This window comes from Lycium barbarum, chromosome 3 (assembly GCF_019175385.1).
Source record: "Lycium barbarum isolate Lr01 chromosome 3, ASM1917538v2, whole genome shotgun sequence".
NCBI lineage: Eukaryota > Viridiplantae > Streptophyta > Magnoliopsida > Solanales > Solanaceae > Lycium > Lycium barbarum.
The window spans coordinates 136,528,317-136,553,454 of record NC_083339.1 but is presented as its reverse complement, the minus strand read 5'-3'; the positions used below and the strand labels follow the sequence as shown (position 1 = coordinate 136,553,454).

Below are 25,138 nucleotides of genomic sequence, written 5' to 3'. Positions count from 1 at the left end.
TTTAAAGTCTACTTTTCTAGCTTTTTAAATGTGAAGCCATTAAATACTGTTTTATAATCTATTTGCTCTAACAAATCCTTTTCAATTAATAATATAGCTATCAGGAGCTTCTTTTTGAGATTTAATTAATTCTTCAAAAAATTGAAATTGAAATATTTATAACAATATACCTAGCGTAATCCCATAAGTGGGGTTTTGAGTAGGATATTGTGTACTCAGAATTATACACAGCGCAGGAAAGCATATTAAAACTGTACAAAATTAGAATACTTAACTACTAATAAAAATAATAAAAGTTGGAAAATAAAATTTAATAATATATATATATATATATATATATATATGATAATTTATAAGGAAAATGGGGCCTCAGAAAATGTTGACCTTATGGTCAAGCAGGCCCTGCTGGGATTGTTTCTATTGGTTTTTTCGGTTGTGGGATTGGTTGGTTCCTTGTGCGAGTCGTTTGTCTTCTGTATATATAAGTTCTTGTTGTTCTTGCTCCTTGTGGGATTGTTTTGTTTCTCCGTTTTCACCATTTTGGTCACCAATGAAAATGTGGGCACGGCTCTGTCTGGTAGAGGCTATAAGGATTTGTAGCCTGTTTGGCCAAATTTATTTTTCTCTAAAAATATTTATTTTTTCATAAAAATATTTATTTTTTCAATAAGTGCTTATTTAAAAAAAAGTGAGGTGTTTGGCCAAGCTTTTGGGAGAAAATAAGTGCTTTTGGGGAGTAGCAGAAGCAGTTTTTCAGAAGATAAAAAAAATAGCTTTTGACACACATAAACACTTTTTAAAAGCTTGGCCAAATATTAATTGCTACTCAAAAATACTTTTTAAATTAATTAGCCAAACACAAACTGCTTTTAGCCAAAAATACTCTTTTTGAAAAGTACTTTTTAAAATAAGTTGTTTTTAGAAGCTTGACCAAGCAGGCTATTGGTCAAGTTTGGAGATTATTCGCACTGGTTGCAGAAATATGTGGTTAATGAACAGAATTGGGAGGAGATTAAGAGCTGTTTGGTTGATACAGAATTCTGTCAGCATCTACCTACTAGCAAAAGCCCCGACTTTCACAAATATAACCTCTCTGCTAATCAGGTTCTTGTTTTTTTAATTTGCCTTTACCCATTCATCTACAGATATTTTAACGTGTATTTATCTATTTATTATCTGTGTTTCACAGCTTGTTTGGATGGTTGTTACCCATGGTAAGGTATCGTATTTCAATTTGATTGTTGCTCAAAGTTTGTTGCATCATATTTGTTGTTATGTAAAGATCTATTTGGTGTGATCTCATCATTATTCTTATTTATTTCGTCTTGCCCTTTCTATTTAATAATATTATTTTACCTTTTGACCTACCCTTGCATAATTAATTTAACAAAATCGTACTTTACTTTTCTTTGTTATCTTGTAAGCTTATTCTTCATATTTTGATGCGTGATATTTAGAAACGACATAAAATGATACTATCTATCCAATGATGTATTCATCAAAACAATACAATACAATATATTTTGAAATGATAGTCCTATGTAATAACCATCCAAACTAGCTGTTAAGTTTTACATTTATAAGTCCCACAATCTCAGTCATTTGTGGTTCATCATCAGGTTAAGGTGGAGCGTTGCTCCACTGATCAAAGTTAAGAGATCAGAGATTACCTATGAATATATATATATATATACTAGTAAATTGACCCGCGCTTCGCGCAGTTATCAAAATCTTATTAAATTTTTTAAATTAATTCCTACATTAGCTTAAATAATTTTTTTCAATAAAGAAAATGCATAATACAATTATAATATGCATGAAAAATTGAACTAATTTGATAATAAACATAAGCCTTGGATTAACAGGAAGGAAAGAACTACACAAAAAGAGAGCAACAAAAGAGAAATAAGCACAAAAAAAGTTATCTACAGTTTTCTTTGACAAACACTTCCAATTGAGATGAACATACAACATTGGAAATTAAATCTATCTTTAAATAAGCTGTAATACTACAACAATTAATATTCAATATATATCTTTCCTTCATTCTCCTTAAATCTTCCATTGATCTTCTTATCTCTACCATCCTTCAAAATACATTCAACTATTTCTCATTCACTTTCATCTTCTTAGACTCTGTGCCCATAAGCATAAGAAAATAAAATTAAGAAGAAAAAAAATGAAACCTAAGCAGCAATTTTCAAATCAATTGAATAGACCAAAAAAAAAAAAAACTACTATGAAATACATATATGTGTGGAGATTCCAACGGTTCTTTTGAACTATAATTCAAAGTTGTCAACCATAATCTTGCTTTAAATGTCTTAAGGGTGCCACATCACTTTTCTATTGCCCATAATGATATATCATTTATTCACGAAATTAAACGAAAGTGAGATAAAATAGAAGCAATTAATGATAAAGTAACATAGAATAAAGAAATTAGATAGATTTAAAGAGAATTTTGAATGAATACATTTATCTCTTTAAGTAAAGAGTTGGGTTGTTTTTTGGGGAATTCTGTGAAGGTGTGTATCATCTTTGACAATGCTAATTATGGGAAAGTTAACGTTGATTATAGGGAATTAGTGGGTTCAAATAAAAGGAATAAAAAGCAAAAACATAATAAAGATTTATGTTTTTACATTTAAAAATTTCTTTAAAAATAAAGGAGAAAACATATTAATAGCTTACTTTCCACTCCACACCAGTTAAATTCTCAGTTTTCCTCCTCGAATCTCTTTTGCAAAATTATCATTTTTCTGAAAAATGCCCTTTTTTTCCTCAGTTAACTTTCCGTATCATTCCTATAATAATTATAAAAATTTAAAGAGGGCAAACAATAAGTGGGTGACATCATATATGCACAACTGAGAAAATTTTAAAAGACACAGAAGCATACCCAAAAAATAGAAGCCAAAGTACTGTTAAAATTCAAAAAGTAAATTAATAATATGGATAAATAAAGAGAAAGAAACTCTATATTAATATCTCAGTAATGAAAAAAGAAATGGCAGTGAAAAATCATAAAGGCAAAATCAACTGTTTTACGTATATTAAAACAGATCAATATAGAAGTAGTACCAATGCTACTAATTGGAGAAATGCATAGCGATAAGGAGGAGGCGTAGGCTGTGGGTTAATGTAGCAATAACGAAGTGAGAGATAGAGGCAAAGTTGTGACGCTACTGCTTTAAAAAGGCAGCCTATGGAAACGGCACAAAAATATGCCAAAAGGATATGTCTGTTTGTTTTTTGACTAATTAACTAATAGGAGTTAAAATGGATTAAAAGGCCAAAATTCTAAAAAAAAAGATAAATGAAAACTCTGCATTTGTGTTGTGTCACGTCAGCGGGCCTATGTCCTGCTTTTATATATATATAAGATATATTTTAAAAAAATTATTTTTATTACATAGGGAGTAGGGGAAGGGGAAGGGGAAGGGGAAATGGGAAAGAGGATTACAATGTGAGGATTCGAACTCTCATCAACAAGGTGAGAGTTCAGGTAGCCAACCAATTGAGCTACTAGATCCCTATACCTATGAATATGATATAAGGTTCGTTTGGTTTATGATCTAGTTATGCCGAGATTATAATACAAGAATTGTTTATGCACTCGAGTTTACTTTGGCGTCATCATTGTCGTCCTCATTGTTTACTGCATTGGCTATTGCGCTCTCTGGAACAACAAATCAAAGAGGGGATGCATTCAGCGCAAACCCTTACTTGCATGAGCTAGCCATATTAGTTCTTGACATTTCATTTTTTTTTTTGGCGTTTTCACCTAGTGTTCTATACCCAAAGTCCCCATTAATTCTGATTCGCGCCAAGAAGTTCCACTTTGAGATAAAATGCTTCCCACCAAAGGCGACCCAGACTTTACATTTCCTAATGATTTATTTGTTTGATGACTAGAGTTTGGCTTGGCATAGACATTCATGTATATTTTTTGCTTATTACCGTCTTCACTTATGTCTTATGTTTAACTTGGAGCATTTGATACTTTGTTGTTCTAATTTATATATGGCATTGTACATATACCGCATTCTAGAGACTTGATCATGCAATAACTTAATCTTGCAGAACAGAAAAATGCCTGAATAGAAGATGAAGGAACCAATAGGATGACCAGGTGCAGCTGACGGAACTATTTTTCCCCTATAAGTTATTACTTTTAGTCTTTAAGTAAGCGAAAGGAGAGCAAGGAGCCTGATACGTGTACACTTCCACTTTCATTTGAAAATTCAAAAAGTAAAGGGAGGATAAACATTGATCTTAAATTCTACTAGCTTGATAACAATTTCTAATCGCCACATGACTAGGTTGACGCTACAAAGTATAAGGACAAACTCATTCGCGATTGGTTAGTTTGAACTACAAATTAATTTTACTAAATTATTCTGTGACAAGCTAAAGCTATATGCTTGGCGTGCTTGTATATATTGACAAGTTGAGTTGACTGGGCATGCTTCGGCACAAAGTGTAAATTTATTTATTTATAGAAATTGCAATAAAGAGTAGATATGAACTAATAACTTTAAAATATAATAGACTCAATACTAAAGACCTTAAAATTAATCCGCCTCTGCATATAACATGATCGATCCCATATTACTTTATTTTGACTTGTGTCACGTAATTTGACATGCGACATTACATTGAGTTTTAAGATGAACTGTCTTTTGGATCTTGGATAGTGAAATAGACCCACCTTTTAGGGCTCATTTGTTATGATGGATAAGTAAAAATAGTTCTGGGATAAAATTTAGTGCCGCCTTATCCCACGTTTGGTTGGAATGAAAAGTCGGGATAACTAATTCCGGGATTAATTATCCCGGGATTATAGTGTTTTTTATCCTACCTTGAGGGTGGAATAACTAATCCCGGAATAACTAGCCTAGATAAAATTGGACTTTAATTTAAATTGATGTTGAATTTAGAAAATTAGCTCAGACCTATCTTTGATGAAAGAAGCCGCATGTTTAGACTATTTATCTTGATTTGGATTTGATATTTCTTAAATTTAGAAATTTAGCCAAATTTAATATGGACCTTAACCCCATAAAGTTTATATATTTACGAAATTAGATCAAAGGATAAAGTTAGAAAAAAAAAAAGGAAATAAGCTAATGGAGTTCCTGTAAGCAGGAAAACCATCAAAATCCGGCCCACGCCCTACTCATGAACTGTCCAGCAGATATCATTTCCGTTAATAACTCCAGCATGAGGGGTAAATAGTAACAAATTAATGCATATTAAGTATTAACCGTTGGCTGCGCAAACAATGGCATTTCGTTCTCATTATTCACACTCATAACATTTCTGGGGTTTCACTTTTGCAGATTCTAGACATCTACAGTAGCATTTTTTTTTTTATATACAATTCATCAGTTATTTTTTCAATTTTCGAAATCCATTCATCCAAAAAAAAAAAAGGAAGATGGTCCGGTTAAGCAATTTCATCATCGCATTACTTAACTGTGTGACACTAGTAGCTTCTCTGGCAGCTATAGGGTTGTCAATTTGGTTACATATCAACGACAGCGCTACGCTTTGCCTGAAAGTGTTACAGAAGCCTTTACTGATAGTGGGAGTGTGTCTACTTGTTGTTTCAGTTTTGGGATTGGTTGGGTCCTTATGCCAAGTCTCGTTTATCCTCTATATCTATTTGTTCTTCTTGTTCTTGCTCATTGTGGGATTGCTTTGTTTCACGGTGTTTTCAATTTTGGTCACAAATAAAAACGTGAGCAAAGCTTTATCTGGTAGAGGTTATAAGGAAATCAAGACTGGAGATTACACGAAGTGGTTGCAGAAGTATGTGGTGAAGGAAGAAAACTGGGAGGAGATTAAGAGTTGTTTGGTTGATAGCAAATTTTGTCAGCGTTTACCTAGCGGCAAAGGGGCTGATTTTTACAAATATAGCCTCTCTGCTACTCAGGTTCTTGATTTTATCTTTATTCATTGTCTCATTTCTCAATGACTTCATCCACAGTTTTTCTTACTTCTAATTGATATAAATGAAAGGAGAAAAGAATGGATATATACTTCTTTTTCTCCGCAATGGATATATACTCATTCTTGCTGATTTTAAGTTCAAATGTATTGATGATATAATAAGAATTTATACAGCCACGTCACTTATAAAGTACACTAAAAACAATAGCCGGTGAAATCCCACAAAGTGGAGTCTGAACGTCATAAAGTAATTACAAATAAATTAGCATTAGTGATATTTTATAATCTGTTAAGAAATGATAATTAATCTGTTGGCACATGTTAAAGTCCATTGATAAAATAAAAAATAGTTATTACTCCAATATGTTACTCCCACCGTCCCAATTTAAGTGTCACCATTTGACCGGACACGGAATTTAAGAAATAAGGGAAGACTTTATTATGTTTACCAAATTGTCCTTACTTTAGTGCCTACTTTTATTGATTTTTCTTCACAATAAGTACATCTTTAAAGTTAAGTGGGATCCAACAAGGGTAAAATAGAGATGGTGCCATTAAATAGTTGCCAAATAAAGAAAGATTGACATTCATTTTGGGACGGACTATTTTCTTGTGTCACATAAATTGAGACGGAGGGATTAGTACATATAACTTAATCTTTGTTTTCATGCATGCAGTCGAGTTGCTGCAAGCCACCCACTTACTGCGGCTTGGAGTTCCACAATGCTACCTCCTGGACCATGCCCAAAACAGGGCCGGTCGTAGCAGACAATGACTGCAAGATTTGGAGCAATGGACAGACAGAGCTCTGTTTCAACTGTCAATCATGCAAGACAGCATTTCTCGACAACATCAAGAAAGATTGGAAGCAACTGTCCCTCGTCAACTTTGGCTTCTTCCTTCTAGTCCTTTTTGTTTACTGTGTTGGTTGTTGCGCTCTCAGAAACAACAAATCAAAGGGATACCTAGGGGTGACAAAAGTAACCCAAACTCATCCAACCCGCCAAGACAGCCTCCTCCCAGACCGCCTAACCCGCCCAATCCACAATTTTAATCCGTATTTCTTTTATTTTCATCGTTAGATACCATGATGATTTGTTTTAATTATGTGTTTATTCTTTGTGTTTTTTTAGAACCCAAAATTTAGAGGAATTGCAATGTATTCGAAGTCCTATATAAGAGAATCTTGTTGAGTGTTTTTTTCGTGTTGATTGCATTGTCTGGTTACTGTAATTCTCTTAGGTTTACCATTTTACATTATCAATTTCCTCCTTGTGTTGAGTCCTCTCATGATTGATGGATGAAGTTCTATATAACACCAACAATTACATCTAGGTTGTATATATAAACTTCTATATATCATGTTTCATATTTATATGTGTTTTATATTTGGTGTGAGAATTTGTTGCTTATAGGTCTATTCATGTATGGTTGAGCTTCACAGGCCGTTATTGATTTCTTTCGGGATCATTTTTTTAATTTTTTTTTCTGATGACATGAGAACCCGCAGCAGCTACCCTTCAGGTGCGCACAGGATAAACCTAACTCCTGTGCAATAGCTCACAAACCACACAGGAGAGGTAACCTGCACTAGGCAAGTCCCGTGCAACAAGCTCCACCCAGAAGGCAAATCCTCTGTCGTAGGCAGGGGGTTTCGAACCTAAAACCTCCATTATGAAAGCCCCATGCTCAACCAACTGAGTCATCCTTGCGGGTCTTTTTTTAAATTATATTTACTTCACAAAGCTTCGTGGTTGTGTTTTTGTCATGATTCTTTGATTTTGTTGATGTTTTTTCCCTTTCTGTATTTTATGTTCTTTCTTGTTTTGGGTTTGGGGTGGTTCCCGGAATAGACGATGAAGGAACCAATAGGATGAGCAGGTGCAACAAACGGAACTGTTTCCCCCAACTAAGTTTCTACTTTAAGTTGGCAAAAGAAGAACAAGGAGCCTGGATACGTATATAGCTCTTCCACTTACAACATGATTTGAAAAGTCAAAGAGTAAGGGGAGGATAAACTTTGATCTTAATTCCTACTAGTTTGATAACAATTTCTAATCGCCATATAACTAGTTTGAGGTACAAAGTATTGAAGGAACACCATGAATTAAGCAAGATGCAACATGTCAAAACTGCTGCAGCAAAACAGGTTCTCTAGAGTCTCATTTGAGAAAAGTACAGGACAGAAACAAGGAAACATATATGAAGAGAGACGTTAATAGTTCAAGACTCCATGTTATTGGCAGCAGGGACGAAGGAACCATGGGAACCAACAGTGAACCACAAAACCAACCAGCCACAAGGCCTCCAAATCTGACATAAAAGGCACACGCTTAGTAATAAAAGTGGAATATCTGAAGATGATACTGAAATTTTAAAATCAGCAATTTTTTTTTTTTTGGTTTGCCAAAACTGAGACAACCAATTAACTTACCCTATAATAGCAGCTCTACCTAAACTCTTTGTCTTGTCATTAAGGAAGTACACACAAGCTCCAAAAGATATAGCTACCTGCGTTAAAAAAAAAAAAGTTCTGTAAATAAAGTTGGAGTATATTTATATAAAATTTGAAAAGCTCGTTGGAGCCAATTATGTCAAGTCATAAAAGTATCGGAAGAGATGATCCAGAACGAAAGCAGCAAAATCACTATACCATCCACAGCTGCTCAACACAAGCCGTGCACTATTAAATGCAGATCAAACTTTGAAAACTGTCTGCAGTTTCAACTATGGTACAGGAGATTAACTGTTACATCACTTCATAGTCTTTGGATTTTACTTTGTTATGGAGTCAGAGCAATATTGAGAAAGCCAAGTAGTCATTAGCATTGGCGGAGCTAGGATTTTTACTAAGGGGTGTCAAAATATAAAAACGTAAATATATGACGAAATTGAGGGGGTTCAACACATAGTATATATACATAAAAAAATTCTTTTTACGTATTTACAGTGTAATTTTACGTTGACACCCCTTGGATGCATGTGGCTCCGCCACTGGTCATTAGAGGGCTGAAGGTGGTCTTTTTTATTTAATATTGCTCTGTTTCCTGACCTGCTTGACCTTTCCAGCTCCTTCATTCCTTTTTTTTTTTCCATTTCCCCGGAAATACACGGTGCTTATAGTTCAAGACCCTTCTTATAGTGAAAGCCAGAGTCAGAAGGAGAGAGGATTGCTGAAAGATGTCCCTGAGTACATAATTGTTTAAAAGGTTCTCAAGTTCCCTTTGATTGAGTTTGGAAGCGTAACTATCAAGAAAATGAATCTTAGTCCGATCCTAAAACTAGCTCTAGTGGTTAGCACAAAGAAGACTACAACTCATATACTTAAGCAACATAAGAATCTAGCACGCCTAGGGTTAGACATCTAGAGCATAGAGTAATATATAACAAAGAGTGCCCCAACGCCAAGTATGGGTCTGACTATGACAAGAAAATGAAAGCCTAACTTAACTTTACAACCAGCTAAATTTGTCAGAATTGTCCAGAAATATATAACAAGACTACAACTCATATACTAACGGATGTGGGAATCAACCGGTACCAAAAGGTGGCCAATGCCCCCTCCATCCCTTGAAGATGGGGCAATACAAATGAAGATGTTCAACAAGGTTATCTTAGTGCAATGACATTCCAGGCACCAAGGGACCATCAGATGAATAATATTCAGAAATAAGTTCTTTGCTTTTTGCAGACGATCAGATTATAATTTTTTAGTTACAGAACATTGACTTTTGAATTCTGTTCGCATATTGTGTTGGATGTCCTTTTTTAAAAATAAAAAAATAAAAAAAATCAGTAAAGTCTTCTTATCTTTTCTATAGTTATCTACTTTTTGGATTGATAGGCAGGAGGGGCTTGCAAATGTGGCATACACTTATAGTCCACAAACGCAGTAGAGAAACACTATCAACAACATGAAGCTAAGAGCCAAACTAATGCTTTAGAAAGTAGTGAATAATCCAATTTTTTTTTTATGCCGCCGCTGTAGCCAGCTTGCACGAACCTCAACTATTCCACAGGAACTGTGCTATCTCCCACCAGCACAGGTTACCTGGTAACTTTGCCCGCCAAAGCTTAGGCAGATAGGCAAAAATCATATAGACCTTTTTTTTAATGACAATGGTGTCAAATGTCGTACAGCTCTTTACCAGCTATAAAATTTATGTTGGAATAAATTTGCACATTGCTAGAAGCCACACTGTGGCCATAAGAACATGCCCTTCCATCTCCTACGGGTATTGGGAAAGCAAATGAGCTTTGAAGACTTATCATGGCTAAGAAATTGAGACAGGACAAACCTGGAATGCAGGGCCAGCTTCAGCAGAGTTCATCACACTCCAGCATGCCATGAATCCGAAGAGGAATAATCTCCTCAAAATAATTACAGGTGGTGGAAGTTCCACAAAATTGAGGAGGTTCTGAACCCAAGGCGGAGATTCCTCGACTTTCTTTTTTAGCCTTGTTTTCAAGTTGATCTTTGTCTTCTTTCTGTTTATGAAGCTTGCCATTAGTATCTTCTCAAAAGCAGCTTCAATTGATTCTGCACTTCTCTCATGGTTGGCATACTGGTTTAACAAAAAGTTGCGTGAACCCCAAACTTCTTCCTCAGAGGCATCGCGACTTATTCCAAGACGTTTGTAGGGGTCCCAAACATTAGCTCGAGAAAACTTCGGAATGTTACCTTCAGCAATCAAGTTGCGAACATCACACCAGAAGTTTGATGCTAGCATGTTAATCAAACAATTCGAAAAGAACCAGCGATCCAATATACATATGTAGAGTATCCCATGCCAAAAGAAAAAACTACTTCAAATTCCATTTTCCCTCTCGTTACCACTCATTGGAAACATAAAGAAGTTATCTAAGTGAAAAAATTTAACGGTCTTTTTCATTAATCTCGCACAGAGTAAAAGAATAAGGCTTCAGAATATATCTGTGCTTTAGAGTAGAGAAATTTACAGTTTCCATCTCTGAAATTCTTCGACTATAAAGGTAGCCTACTAAATACTTTGTTCCAGATCAGCTTGTTGAGCACCAAGAGCCTTATCTCCTTATAACATTGTAACACAAATTTCAACACTAACCCGAAATCCTTACCGGGCCACTAAGTTATTTATCTAAAACTACTAAAATTCATCAATTAGTGTTTCTAGTTCCCTTCTCATAGTTATCCCCAAATGTAGTGTCAACACAATAGAATTTTCAATTTGATGGGTGTTAATTAGGACACCCTCCATATCAAATTTCCTCGTCTTACTGTCCTTTTTAGTCCGTTCAAAAAAGATTGTTTCTTTCCTTTTTTTGACAAATCTTTAATTCCAACTTTTCACATGGCATGTTTAAGACCACAAGATTAAAGGGTATTTGCATACATTCTATATTATCTTTAATATAAGACCACAAGATTAAAAACCGTTCTTACTTTCTTAAACTTCATGCCAAGTCAAAACCAGACAAACAAATCGAAACAAGAGAGAGTATTAGAAAACCCACCTCCATAAGCCGTATCAGCAGCACATCTTGGACCCCTTAGAAACAAACCAGAGGGTGTCGACCTCTTTGAATTTCCTCTACTCGAACTGGCACAAACGTAAACGAATAGAATGAACTTTAACACACCAAAAAAAAAAACAAAAAACAAATCAATAGATCCCAAATGTTCATAATACACAAGAAAACAATTCCTCTAAGAGGATAAGAAGACACGTGGAAAAGAAAAGAGAAGGCATACAGTTTTTGGCCGAGGAAAGCAGAGGAAAGGGTAGGTTTAACGATGAGAGTTGTCGCCATGAAATTTGCCCTCTCCAATTGAGAAAAAGAACCCTAGATTTTTTGAACTGAGCTTATTGAGGAGACAATTTTTTCCACAGAGGCCTTGCCGGCCAATGGGGTTTAACTCCGGTTAGGTGGAACTTGAAACAAGGAAGGAACTTGTTGCTAAGCTTTTCGATTATGAATGTGGGGAAAATACAAAGAGCTAGTGGCCTCTTAGATTGTGCTAGGTGTGCATTGTGCACCCCGGGTTATGTTTTGATTCTAATTTTGGTCCTCAAATTATAGCTTTATTCCAATCCACTCCCCGTTATATTGTGTTCAACGGGTTTAATTAGGTGTAACTTACATAAATAGCTATCTTTTATTGGCTTCTAACTAGATATAACTATAAAATGTAAAATTATCAAGCGTAGCTATTTTTCTTTAAAAATGCGTGTATTTCTGTTTTTTTTTTAAATATAGAGAAATACAGTGAACAGTAAACACACTCCAGTAAAATCATGAGCTATTTATGGAACAGACCTTTTGAAATACAGTGAAATACAAAATCGGGTTGAGTCAAAATAGGCTATATTTTTGGAACAGATTCTTCTTTTTCTTTTTAAATGGTAAGTTAAATTAAATCAACCATATTTCACGCATTCCATAACAGCTCACGAATCTCTCTCAACTTTTATCAATCAAAATTTTTTGAATTCAAAAACCACTAAAGATCCGAAAACTTCTAAATATAGAAAAATATATACTGGAATACAATGAAATATGATTGATTGTTTAAGAAATATAAAGTTGTAGTATGCGTATATACAATGGAATACAATGAAATATATCAGAAACTATTTCATAAATTAGAAATACAAAATGCAGAAATACATTGAAATATAGCGAAATACAAAAATCGTGAAAACAAAGTGGAGTAAAAATAGGCTCTACAACAACAAAAAAAAAAAAAGATAAATCCATTTAAATACAGCGAAATAATACACTGAAATATACTGAAAATTAGATATACTGTTTGTTGATACACTGAAATATATTGAAACATTTTATCAAACACTTGGTAGGCATGAAGCTCACAACTCTCATCAATGGTGTTTCTACAACAACAACCTATTCTCTTGCTCCTAGATGATGCAACAATATCATATTGTTATAATCAATACTATTCTTCATCACTCATAAGATAAACAACACCACATGATTAGCAAACATAAGAAGGATTTTTCTCTTATTTCGGCCTATCCATGGAGATTTGGCAAACGAATTGTTATGGCTGAGCTTCGGCCATTGACTGGAGATCCTCCATTGCTTTTCTTGTTGCCACTGGTGTATTTTTGCTCGGAGTATCAATATCCGCCATTAAAATGGAGAGTTAGAGCTTGTTGAAGATATTCTAACAATGATTGAAAATATTAAAAAAAAAATTGAATGAAAAGTGAAGGTAAAGACGATGAAATTTATGAACAATTGAAGAGAAATACAACAAACTACATAACGAAAATTAGTTACCTGTAGAGATTGAGTAACTGATAAGGAAGAAGAAGAAGAAGAAATCGTGCTAATTATGGTGAAGAATAATGAGAGTAAAATACAGTTATGAATTGAAGATGTGAGAATGCTATTTGAAAAAAAAAAAAAAAGATTGTGGGTAAGTGGGAGAGAATTACCTTATTTTTAGGGAAATACACTGTAGTTACAAAAAAAGTTATAGATGGTAATTTGATAAATAATTAAGCTACAAAAAATAATTAAAAAAAAAAGATAGCTATTACTAATAAATAAGTCTTAGAGGTAGTTATGGGCTGTAAATTTTAGTATACTATACTCCCTCCGTTTTAAATCATGTCACATAAATTGACTCGATACAAATTTTAAAAAGATAGACTTTTTAAAGTCGCGATCTTAAACACAACATGATATCCGTGAACCTATAAATTGTAAGATCTTAAACAAGCATTAACATTATGTGGCTATAAAAACTTATTCAAGTTAATTATTTGTAATATAAAATACGTCATTCTTTTTTAAATGAATATGAAACGCAGGGACTAGTAGACTTGTTATTTGTCTTTAAAATCAGTTAATTTGATTAACTTCAAGTTCAAAAATCAAGTATTTTGCCAACTTTTGCACTTTATAATTCAAACATTACTTTTAAGGCGGAAATGTTAAAGAAAACAATTAGTCTAGTGATCATTTGCACTTTTGCCTATTTTGTGCTGGTTTTTAATTTTTGTCCCTCAAAACAAACAACTTTTTCGCGGATCGCATCATAATATTTCACAAATTATACCCTGCGTACTTAGAGCCTGTTTGGACGGACTTATGCCTATAAGCTATTTTCAGCTTATAAACTGCTTTAGATAAGCTAAGTCAAATGGACTCAATTATTTTTTTGAGCTTATTTTAAGCACAAAATGACTTTAAGCTGGCCAGCCAAACACTCAAAAAAGCTGAAAATAGCTTATAAGCAACTTATAAGCCAATCCAAACGGGCTCTTAGAGAACTTATGCCCCACTAAGCATAAGTTCGATTTTGAAGGGCAAAAATTAAAGACCAGCCCATTTGAAGAGAAAATCGTGCAATTTCCCAAGTAAAATTAGACTCCAAAAGCTAATTAAGTTTCAATAGGAAAACGGTGAATTATGCTTAAAAAAACTGGATATAGCCACAATCACATACTAAATCGGATGGAATAATCCACCATCAGTGAATAATTGTATTAAAACTTCATTATTATTTTTTGAAACTGGTAACTTTAAACACTTCATTATTATCATAGCAGTAGTTCTAATCATAATATTTAATTACAAGTTGCACCAAGAATAGGGACTAAATATTTGAATAGATCACAGTTTAGAGCCAATTTGAGAATATTGCTGTCTCAAAACTCTTCTCATAATTTTATTTGTTGCTGTTCTGGGAAGTGAAGGGAGGACTACTATATGTGAAACCTGCACATTTTAGACCTGATAAGGAAACAAAGCTTTCAAACTTATTATTGCCGAAGCTGAATATTATATGCATACCTTGAATAAAGGATTCAATTTCTTCTGCAAAGCTGAATTGAAAGAAACTTTCAATGAATTCAAACTGTCCCTTGACCCCTCAGAATCCTTAAACACAACGGCGATAACTAACTTATCAGGGCCACCTCCAGGAGGTGGCACTGCAACAGCTGCTGTCTCAAGGATACTTTCATCAACTGCATTACAAACTTTCTCAATCTCCACTGAACTTACCTGGCAAAACAATCACGAGTTTCAGTTCGGGTAAGAGATAAAACAAGAAATAAATTTGTCTGCAACTTATACAGTTGATAAGCTAGAAGAGAGAACATGCATTCATAAATACAAACAGGTACAACCACCTTATAGATTTCATAAATACAAACAGGTACAACAACCTTATAGATGTAAGGAACCAAGGACCCGTTGTTGCGAGTATCTAAATTGATTTGACATATAAATGTGCCGTCTCCGAATTATTTAGAAATAATCCGTCTCAAAGAAACAATTTGCAATAAGTAAGATAAAAATATATTCTTTATCTATGGAGCAGATATCAGTTTTGATAAAAAGGATTAGATTAGTTGAAAATGTCATAAAATGTAGTCTTTTGGAAGAAGCGTTGGCTCAAATGTAGTCTTAAACCAAAGAGACCCTAATATAATTTGTGAGTAACAATACAAGGTAAAGGGCAGACCTTCACACCCCCCAGATTCATGGTGTCATCTGCACGGCCATGTGCACGATAATAACCTCTAGAAGTACGCTCAAATACATCTCCATGTCTTCTCAGAACCTGATAGGTTTTAAGTAACACGTTTAAGTACTTATCTGAAAAAGGAATAAAGTACCAAGGTAGAATCAGAAATAATAACTAACCAACCTTTCCATTCCAAACAGGCATTCCTTTGAAGTATACACCATAGTGGTCAGCATTCAGCAATGTGCTTGATGCCCCAAATAGAAGGGGACCAAGGGACAATTCACCAACCCCGGGGACATCCGATGGCTACAATTGAAGTTACAGAATTTACTTTGAATGTATCGAATATCTCTAAGGGAAGCTTACAATATTTAAACTACAATGTAAAGTTTCGGTTTTTTATTTAGCAGCCATCAATTGCCCTTATGAAACCTGCTTATCCCCTATTGGTTATAACCCTGTACTCAACCATGAATAGGGCATTTAGATAAAGTTTGAAGTTTTCTGACTCAAACGTACTTACAACAAAGATCATTTCACTGCAGTTTGCATAATAGGATCCTACCCAACTCCTGCATCTCTTTCCTCTTTCCTACACTATTTCACCCATGGCCAATCCTTTTTCATGTTTTCTACTCTGCTTAAAGTGTTCTAACGGGATTTAAAATACTATTTTTGATTGATTTCCACTTAAGGAGTCAGGTCCTCTGTCCAAGTCCTTTACTCAAAATACCTTTTTCCTGATGTTCATTTTCCACCTGTTTCCAGCTCTACATGCAGTAACAGTTGTTCCTGATCCATAACAAGGGGTGAAAGATCTGGAAAACTGTCTGACACTTCATATTCACTCCATTTCTATTGTCACATCCTCTCTCTCATCTCCCACAGATATTTGAGATATATTTGAATTCTTCCAGAGATCTCTTATCTGCCATACAATATTTAGTGCTGATGACTTCCTTGTTACTCCATTCAGAATTCCCTGGCCATGAGTAATTTCTCCTTAACTTGTCCAACTGCTTAGCAACATTGAAGTATAGAGTTAACGGCATATCGTATGGCGAGCTTTCATCCAGCACACTGTTCATGAGTGTGAGTCTCACTTCCAGGGATAACTAATGATTTTTTTTCATGTGGCAAACCTTCCTTTCATAATTTTCAACTATCCCTTGCGATTATGTAAATTGCTTGACTTTTACTAGTGCAACCTAATATGTTATGGGAAATCTTTCAATCTTGCAACCCAGAATATTAGCCAAAACTTGGAAGTTCTCTACTGAATTGACTGGGATAAAGCAGCTTTTTGATAAAGATAACATGTAAACCAGAACAACCTCAAAAACCAGAAACACCACCTTATTAGCATATTCCCTTCCAAACCATTTTTGTTATCCAACTCCAACTGCCAGCTTGTTACAGTATTTTATCACTTCCTAGGATCTTTGACTTTCTAACTTGAGAGGATGCTCCACTCTATACACTTGGCATATGAGGAAGCATGCATGACAAACACAAAAAGGCAGATCGATGTACTTCCAGAGCATTTTTAAGAATAGCTTATGCAATGGAATATTACATTTGTTGATAACCCTACATGGCGCATTATGCAATAACATCTTATGTTTTCTAATTCCAAGGTTCCCCGACTTCAGTAATATATCCAAGTATGCTAGAGCTAGATATAGATAGAGCCCAGGAATAAACATGATACTTTGGAGGAAGAGCCCCTAGATGCAGTCTATGCGAAAGTTGAAATTTAACAAGAGCTAGTGCATTAGAATGTTTAACAGACTCTTACATAAGACCTACAGTGTTTGCATCTTTAGGAAAGAACTGGTCAGTGCTCATGAACTCTTGCACCATTTAATAAGAAAATAAATCTTTATTGTTTGAGAAAGGCTGAAAAATACTTACTCTAGGGGACCCATCTTCGCCAAGAATAAATAGACTACAACCCATAGCTGGTGTGCTAAAAGCAGATAAAGACTGTGGTTGCAACACCGAACCAGCAATGAATCCACCACCAATTTCTGTCCCACCACAGATCTCTATTACAGGCTTGTAATGAGCTCTTCCCATCAGCCAAAGGGATTCATCCACACCAGATGCTTCACCAGTGGAGGCAAAGCGACTGTCATCATACATAACCAAATTAAGCTAGAAATAGGCCAGAAATATCTTTGAAGCGCGATTTATTTCAAGTTTCAACATGGATTACAGAAGTCAAATATAATTCTAAGGAAACTCAAATCGAATAGATATGATCAAGACCAAATTGCAGTGTTCACATGGATGACTAGGGGTAAAAGGAAAGGGAAACAAAATAAGACATAATAAAGGGAAACAAAATAACACATAATTTTCATTAACAATATAGTGTCTCAGTAAAAGCCCTAACTATTTCGAAGATGCTTAAGTAGAATTACCAGATGGATGACCAATCATGACCAGCAGTGCAATTTGTGGATTTCCATGTCCTCACAATACTTGGGACCACGCCAAGCATGGTTACTTTGGCATCCTAGACAAGTGTTTGAACATTTTAGATGGCGAAAAATTGGTAGAAATCATATATAGGAAAATGTCAAGAGAGTGAGCTTGTACACAGTAAAACCAAAATTTCAATCTGAAGTCATTTGGGATGTCGTCTAGCTTTCAGAAATCTAAATAATTGATAGTATTAGAAAAAGAAGAATGATGCCCAAAACACTACTACTAATTCCAGAGTTGGTCCTAGGTTGTATCAGCGCAAGTGCTTAGATTTGCTTTTATTTCTACTTGGTCCAGCAAAGCGCACCACCGCAAATTTTCCATGAGTCCTCAAACCATCTAGCTTGAAGTATTAAGCGGTATTCAGAGAGTTTCTCGCTTTAAGACTAATCGGGTATGCAACTAATCGGATCAAAAAAAATTGTTTTACAAATCAAGGTTGTTTATCATCATCATCATCGCCACCAATACTAATTTGGTATTTGAAGTGGATCTACAGTGTTAGATTGCATCACACCTGCACAAACTTAGCAAAGCCAGAACCAAGGGGGGACCCATTGTATAAGGCCATGGTTGCTCCATTCAGAAGAGTGCAGTAAATCAGGAAAGGGCCCATCATCCATCCAAGATTAGTGGGCCAGGCCACCACATCACCTTTTCCAATGTTTAAGTGGGACCATCCATCAGCAGCTGCCTTAAGGGGTGTAGTCGTAGTCCATGGAATCGCCTTTGGTTCCCCTAAAACACATTTATAGAGGGTCAATGCAATATTCTTATTGTTGTGGTCCTACTGTACAAATTCTTTCTTAATCCTTAATGAATGGGTCAACTAAGCAGTTTTTACATTGTTCTCATACCAATACTTTAAAATGAATTATACAAGGACATATCATGAAAAATTCTTCAGTAAATGTGGGAGAAAAAACAAAGGGTCCTTTCTTTATAAGGTAAGATATTATTGATAAGGCAGAAAGGGTCCTTCTTTCATTACATGAGAGAAAATGAATGAACACATACATTAATAATGGAACCATAGAAGAATTTTAATCGGTCACTTAGTACACCAAAACATAGACTAAGTGAACAAGACAGAATACTCGCAATGGATATCAAAATACCTGTCGTGCCAGAAGAGAAAAGGATATTTGTGAATGCTTCAACAGGTAGTTCCACCCCAATATACTCAACCTCCCTGCTATTTAAAGAGAGAGATCAATAACTTTTAATTCCAGTGCCAGAGCTACTTTTGAGCTATTTTTAGCTAGTGTAAAATGAGAAAATCATAGTTAGTGGTTTATAACATGAGTCAAAGTGGTGGCTTAGATGGTAAAAGATCCTATTACCAGGACAGAGGAAGAATGGGTTTGTAAACAAAATCTCAATTAGGGTAAAGGACTATCAAACGCTTCCCAATTCGGATGTCAAGCATATTCAGAATCTGTAATAAAGCCAAGCAGGTACAAAAGCATTATACTTTTCTTTTGACAGGCCTGGCCTTTGTTATCGATGATAGTAAAGTTGGACCTGTATTGGTTGCTTTGATAAGTAGTGATCTACTCAGAAACTTGTGCAATCTCTACATTCATCAAGGAAAGAACAAATTGTTATTTATTTAGGCAGCTATTTGTGAAATTACAGGTTCCGGCGGTGGAGTGAAGCTATTCTGGGTTATTGCTGCTGATGGCTCTGCAGTGATTTCTGGTGATCTACAAGTCATTAAAGCTGGATGTGAAAAGTTACTTGCACCCCACAGGTAATACCAGGAGTTTGTAAGTACAACAACTACGACTCAGTCCCAAGCAAGTCGGAGTCGGCTATATGAACTCAAATCCTAGTAACTTTTCTTCTAGTACTGTTTACTATTTACTAGTACCACTATTACTAAAACTACTACTACTACTTGTATTATTCACTTAAATCAATGCCTAATTGGTACTAGTGTCTATACTTTATGATAAACTGGTACTTAAGCTCACAGTCAGATGAGATGAATGGTTCCACTTGGGTTAACCGAAACCAACTTAGAACAAGATTGTGTAAAGCCCCTGAGTCGCATTACATTGTTTCTCCATGATAAGACAGCAAAAAGATGAAGAGAGTGAAACTATAGCAGCAGGTTCCATGAACTCCATACTGCAGGTACATGTGATATTCAAGAAATAGTCATTGTTAACAGAACAGCATGGATTTAAAGAATGATGAATTTCAATGTACTTGTACACCAAAAGTCTTACAATTTTGTGTCTCTAAAGGATTACAGAAGCTGATTATATCAGTGCATGTAGGTGTAGTCATTTACATGGAACAGCTAGATAAGAGTAAATCATTATTGAAGCAAAATCCAACTTTAGCTATCAAAAGGAGGGACTTAAAGCCATGAAATGATGTCAGAAAGAGGAGTGCTTACTTAGATTTCTGTACTCTTTCTAGGAATTCACGCCATGAAATGTCACCATCACGCAATTTTATGCTAAAGGTGAAGCTTTTATTGGGAATTACAATTGCCATTGGTGATTGAGCATCAATCACTTTGCTGCAGGTTTGAAATTTATGTTAGGAAGGTGAAACACATAAATAGAACAAAATGACAAAGGGCTAGGATATCACCTGTACAATGGTAGTTTTTTGCCACCACGGCTAATGAAATCCTAGGAATATAGTCAACCAAAAGAGTTTTAGCCCATGAGTGGGAGTGAGAGTGTGAGAAGAGAGAGAAAGAGAGAGAGATCAAACACAATGAATCAGAGACTTATATTCTCGTCAAAATTTCAAAGGACAAGGACAGCCTTCAAGAGAACTCAAACGATCTAATGAAGGAGATACGGTTCATGGGGTGGAGTCATGGATCATATGAGCACGCCGCAATATTCTTTTTCCCAAATCAAGTACCAGAGCATTAATTCAATTCCCAATTTTCAGCATAGCATATGAATTTCTCTGTATGTTTTCACTGGATACTCTTGAAACAGGAATCAACCATTAACTATAGGTTCTCTGTGAGAAGCCCAGTAGTCCAGATCTACATAGTCGGCACCCCAGGAAGGTTAGGTTACACAGGTTACCTTTTAATTCTAAAAAATGCATCCAAGATATATTGTTTCGATTATACTTGGTAATACATCTCCAACTTTCTCAAAGCCACAAACAATTTAGCACTCTCATATTTAATGCATTTATCACCAATTAATTATTCAGAAAGGAACAAAAATTGGTTTTTTGTTTTGCCACTAAGTCAACTTAGTAATAACTTTCCAAGAGCCATTCTGCCGAAATCTAAAGATAGAGCCTCTTGATCTTATCAAGTTCAATCTAATATGAAGCTTCGCAAAAGATTCCATACATCTTAGTAGCATTATCCACGAATCAAATCCAACTATAAGAACCTCGGTGTCAAGTAGTTATATTAAAACTAGTAATTGCAGCTTTCCTGTTAGGTGGCAGTGGGTGCTGGTATAGTTATTTATGGAAAGGAAACTCAACTAGTTTTAGTTACTATTGCTCTAGTTGTTCTATCAAGAAGTCAGTTTATGTAGAACTTTTATCTTCCTATCCAAAAATACTTGCTCACAATATGTCAACTTGAGCTTCTCTTCTCCTCTATCCACAACCCTACTGCAAACACTAGGTTGCCTATGATATTACTGAGCAGTTTTTATCTAGCCAATATACATGCATTCCAACGTGAAGACGAAAACAATATTCAGTCACATAATTTTATTTATTTCCAAAGAAAGAGAAATGGGATCAACCTGAGTGAAAATAGCCTTTGCTTTTGATATCATGAGCCTTGTTGAAATTTCAGTTGGAGCAAAACTGTCGGCAATTGAGACAACTGTATAACCCGCTATAACGATGGCCAAGTAGATCACCACGGAATTGACATCCATTGGCATATCTATGGCAATTGCAGACCCTTTTTCCAATCCAAGTGTATCAATAGCATATGCGACTCTCCTGTGATTTTGAAATGCATTTTTTGATTAATATTCACAACAACAGATGAAGCAAATAACAACTAGGCCTAAGTCCCAAACAAGTTGGGGTCAGCTATATACTTACTGATCATGTTTATTTAAGGTCAACTCATATTATCATCATAAACCAAATAAAAATAGAAGTGAGGTCTGCGTACACCCCCACCCTCCTCAGACCCCACTTGTGGGAATATACTGGGTACGCTGCTGTTGTTGATGTGAGTGTGATATATATATATATATATATGTATGTATGTATGTATGTATATGTAGTATATGTATATATGTATGTATATGTATATATGTATGTATGTGGATTGTTCACACCGGACTTGTTGAGAGAATACATTATTTTCTTAATATAGCAAACTCCTAAACCCCCACCCTCACCCCCCCCCCCCCCCCGGCAGAAGACAATAGTGGCCTTTTCCCACTATACTCCTTTGGTGACTTGAACACCCAACCTCCTTGTTTGAAGTGGAGTGCTCTTGCCACTGGATCTTGTTTATAGAGTACATCTTAACTTTTTTTTTTTCCAGCTATGTGCCGTGACTTGGAGTTGAGTCACCATAAAGTCATAAATAGTCAGCATAATTTACAGTATGTATGACTTATAAAAGAACCAACATTTTATTATATGATGCACATAATGAGATATTTGAGGTCATGCAGCAGAAAGACATAATGGAACATTTACAGAGATCAAAATAACAGCACAAGTATTCCGACTTGAGATCAAATCGAGAAACATACTACAACTCAATTTATAATTCACAGCAACAAAAGCCATTGTACCATACTGCTGATCTTAGTTCCTCAAGAGTCAATCTGGTAACAGGTGCCTCATCATCTCCTTCATCGCGAGTTATCACAACTATGTCACTTAAACTCCTCTTTGCATTCAACCTCAAGCAATTCTTTGCAGGATTTAAACGTGCTCCAGGAAGCCACAGGCCACCAGGGTGCAATGGAGTTTCACGCAAAATACATTCAGGACTAACAGAGAAAGAAATATTCATTTCCTCGAATACAATCTTCCAGTAATCCTACAAAGAGTTTGATGCAGCAAAGTTTCCAGTAAGAGGGAAAAAAGGACACTGCATCTATATTTACTCATTCATAAATAAGAAATTAAAGTTGAGTAGTGCGGGCAAAGTACCTCCAAGTTTGAGACTGAAAATTCTTGAAAATCGCTGAAACTTGAAATAGGATCCTTATAACTTGAGCCCAGTAACTCTTTTCCTCGCCGCTCCAATAACTTACCTATGTTAGTCAGCTTAGCAGCTTTCCTGTGCCAGGAGTCACACATCATAAAGCTAAAAATATGGGACAACTAAACATAACCATTCAACAACTTCCCAGAAACAAAATTAACAACAAATTCACAATAGACCAGGGCATATCCCAAATTAAGTTCCAACCTTTTTTCGCAGTAAAAGAACATTTATCAGCTGTTCACCTTACTTCATCAAATTCCTTAACTAACACTCCCTCCGTTTCGATTTATGTGGCTTGATTCGGAGTTCGAGGGTCAAACTAACTAATGTTCAATGTAGTTGGAGTACATTCAAAACATTTAGAAAGTATTTGAAAATATCTGACTGTCCACAGAGTAACTAAGACACATAAATTGAAACACAGGAAGGTAGTAACATTGAACAAATTGCAGAGTTGAAGAATACTAACGAGTCAGGCAACCAAGCAGGAGGGTCAGGTCCATAGTGAAAGTAAGAGCCATAGTACATCATCTGATGGAAGGAGAAAGGAAGGTCCGGAGAAAGTAGGTGTTGGGAAATGTGCTGCCATGTCTTAGTAGCGTCATTTCCGTAAGCAGCAACTATTTCGGTGAGCTTTCGGTGGAGTTGGGCAGCAGTGATAGAGGACATTCCTAACGCCTGGATGTCCTCGATAGTGACAGAGTATAGAGGCTTGTAATCTTGAACATGTGCCATGGCAGTGGAAAATGAGAAAGAGAGTTTTAGCAAGTCACTATTTTAATAGCGTTTCTTCACAGTTCTCACGTCTCTGCTAACATTTTTGTACATGTGAATCGGGCTGTCCACCTGTTCGTGTTGATGGGAATGAAAAAAGCATCATACATAAATTGACCCTTAAATTTGATCTCAACCGACAAGTATGCGCTTTAACTTTAGATTGACTCGTCTCCATTTTCCCTTCTCTCCATTTTATCTAAGTTCTATCTTAGATTAGAGACACATGACATAAATTAAAATTAATAGCTAAGATTTAAATGACTAAAACAAGACTCTAACCATAATTTACATAATTAATAACTTATTCATAAATATATTAAAAATATTTTCTCTCTCTTCCTATTTTACTTTTCCTACACATAAAAATATCTTTTCTTTACCCGATTAATTTTCTCGCTTAATTTTTTTTCCCTACGCAAAAATAGACCCCATTATTCAATTGGTAATTATATATTTCTGAAAGAGTTGTCTATATTCTGAAAAATATCACCTGTAAAGAGTTGTTATAATTAAAAAAAATGGAATATCAAAATAGGAAGAGAGAGAAAATATTTTTAATATATTTATGAATAAGTTATTAATTATGTAAATCATGATTAGGACCTTATTTTAATCAATTAAATCTTAGCAATTAATTATAACTCATGCCATGTGTCTCTAATCCAAGGTAGAACTTGAAAAAAATGGAGATAAGGAAAATGGAGAGGAGTCCAGTCCCTAACTTTAGGTGTGCACAAGTAAGCATCTCAACTTGTATAAAATTAAACAAGTAAACACAAATGATGACGTGTCAAATAAATATTGGATGGTCACGCCAATGCCACATCACCGCCATGTCATCATTTGTGTTTACTTATTTAACTTTACATAAGTTGAAGTGCCTACTTGTCCACACTCAAAGTTAGAGGATCAAATTTAAGGGTCTATTTATGTATTATGCCAATAAAAAAACAAGTTGGCAGGGGATAATGTGTGTTTATGAAAGTGGATGTAAATGAATTGTTGGATTTGACTCTCAACTTTATAAGTACTGCCTCCATTCAAAGTGTATAATTTATCATGATACACATATTAATTGGTGCATAGTTTTAATAGATTTGAAAAATGAGTAATTAATATTATGAGTAAAACAGGAAAAAAGAAACTGTTTTATCTTGATATGCTAAAAGTGATAAGTAAAAATAAAAAAATATTTTTAGTATAATGGACAAGTAAAAGTGAATAGAGTATCATTT

The 25,138-nt window shown here is 35.0% G+C and overlaps 3 protein-coding genes across 5 annotated transcripts; 1 reads left to right on the top strand and 2 right to left on the bottom strand.

The window, feature by feature from the left end:
• The first annotated feature begins 361 nt into the window (after nt 1-361).
• Nucleotides 362-7,848, top strand: LOC132631428 (tetraspanin-8). The gene is made up of 5 exons (XM_060347003.1): nt 362-444; nt 939-1,104; nt 1,190-1,219; nt 5,366-5,941; nt 6,636-7,848. The coding sequence occupies exons 1-5, from the start codon at nt 362-364 to the stop codon at nt 7,038-7,040; spliced, it is 1,260 nt and encodes a 419-aa protein (XP_060202986.1). The 3' UTR covers nt 7,041-7,848.
• A 129-nt stretch (nt 7,849-7,977) lies between these two features.
• LOC132632803 (protein CHAPERONE-LIKE PROTEIN OF POR1, chloroplastic) lies at nt 7,978-11,928 on the bottom strand. Its single transcript, XM_060348887.1, has 5 exons — nt 11,690-11,928; nt 11,452-11,537; nt 10,257-10,639; nt 8,393-8,469; nt 7,978-8,271 (listed from the first exon to the last, which is right to left on the bottom strand). Exons 1-5 carry the CDS (start codon nt 11,746-11,748, stop codon nt 8,121-8,123), a joined length of 756 nt encoding a protein of 251 aa, XP_060204870.1. The 5' UTR covers nt 11,749-11,928; the 3' UTR covers nt 7,978-8,120.
• Nucleotides 11,929-14,408: 2,480 nt separating this feature from the next.
• Nucleotides 14,409-23,996, bottom strand: LOC132632800 (hexanoyl-CoA synthase-like). 3 transcript variants are annotated; one of them, XM_060348880.1, is made up of 14 exons: nt 23,596-23,995; nt 23,069-23,198; nt 22,705-22,955; nt 21,685-21,889; nt 20,543-20,583; nt 20,343-20,468; nt 19,054-19,130; nt 18,453-18,673; nt 17,872-17,966; nt 17,360-17,576; nt 15,626-15,751; nt 15,440-15,538; nt 14,764-14,976; nt 14,409-14,688 (listed from the first exon to the last, which is right to left on the bottom strand). In XM_060348880.1, exons 1-14 carry the CDS (start codon nt 23,859-23,861, stop codon nt 14,584-14,586), a joined length of 2,172 nt encoding a protein of 723 aa, XP_060204863.1. In that variant the 5' UTR covers nt 23,862-23,995; the 3' UTR covers nt 14,409-14,583. The 3 variants fall into 3 exon arrangements, with proteins under 3 accessions (XP_060204863.1, XP_060204864.1, XP_060204865.1); XM_060348881.1 differs by having other exon boundaries at nt 19,054-19,127; XM_060348882.1 differs by lacking the exons at nt 15,440-15,538; nt 15,626-15,751 and having other exon boundaries at nt 23,596-23,996.
• Nucleotides 23,997-25,138: the final 1,142 nt, after the last annotated feature.

Excerpts from the sequence above, each read along its gene's own strand:
- LOC132631428 (XM_060347003.1), top strand. The coding sequence starts at position 362 with ATGGGGCCTCAGAAAATGTTGACCTTATGGTCAAGCAGGCCCTGCTGG. Across the intron at positions 1,105-1,189 it reads ATAACCTCTCTGCTAATCAG|CTTGTTTGGATGGTTGTTAC; the intron begins GTTCTTGTTTTT and ends TGTGTTTCACAG. Across the intron at positions 5,942-6,635 it reads ATAGCCTCTCTGCTACTCAG|TCGAGTTGCTGCAAGCCACC; the intron begins GTTCTTGATTTT and ends TCATGCATGCAG.
- LOC132632803 (XM_060348887.1), bottom strand. The coding sequence starts at position 11,748 with ATGGCGACAACTCTCATCGTTAAACCTACCCTTTCCTCTGCTTTCCTC. Across the intron at positions 11,538-11,689 it reads GCTTTCCTCGGCCAAAAACT|TTCGAGTAGAGGAAATTCAA; the intron begins GTATGCCTTCTC and ends CGTTTGTGCCAG. Across the intron at positions 8,272-8,392 it reads GGTAGAGCTGCTATTATAGG|ATTTGGAGGCCTTGTGGCTG; the intron begins GTAAGTTAATTG and ends CTTTTATGTCAG.
- LOC132632800 (XM_060348880.1), bottom strand. The coding sequence starts at position 23,861 with ATGGCACATGTTCAAGATTACAAGCCTCTATACTCTGTCACTATCGAG. Across the intron at positions 20,469-20,542 it reads AAAAAACTACCATTGTACAG|CAAAGTGATTGATGCTCAAT; the intron begins GTGATATCCTAG and ends TCAAACCTGCAG. Across the intron at positions 14,689-14,763 it reads AATTGAATCCTTTATTCAAG|GTTTCACATATAGTAGTCCT; the intron begins GTATGCATATAA and ends TAAAATGTGCAG.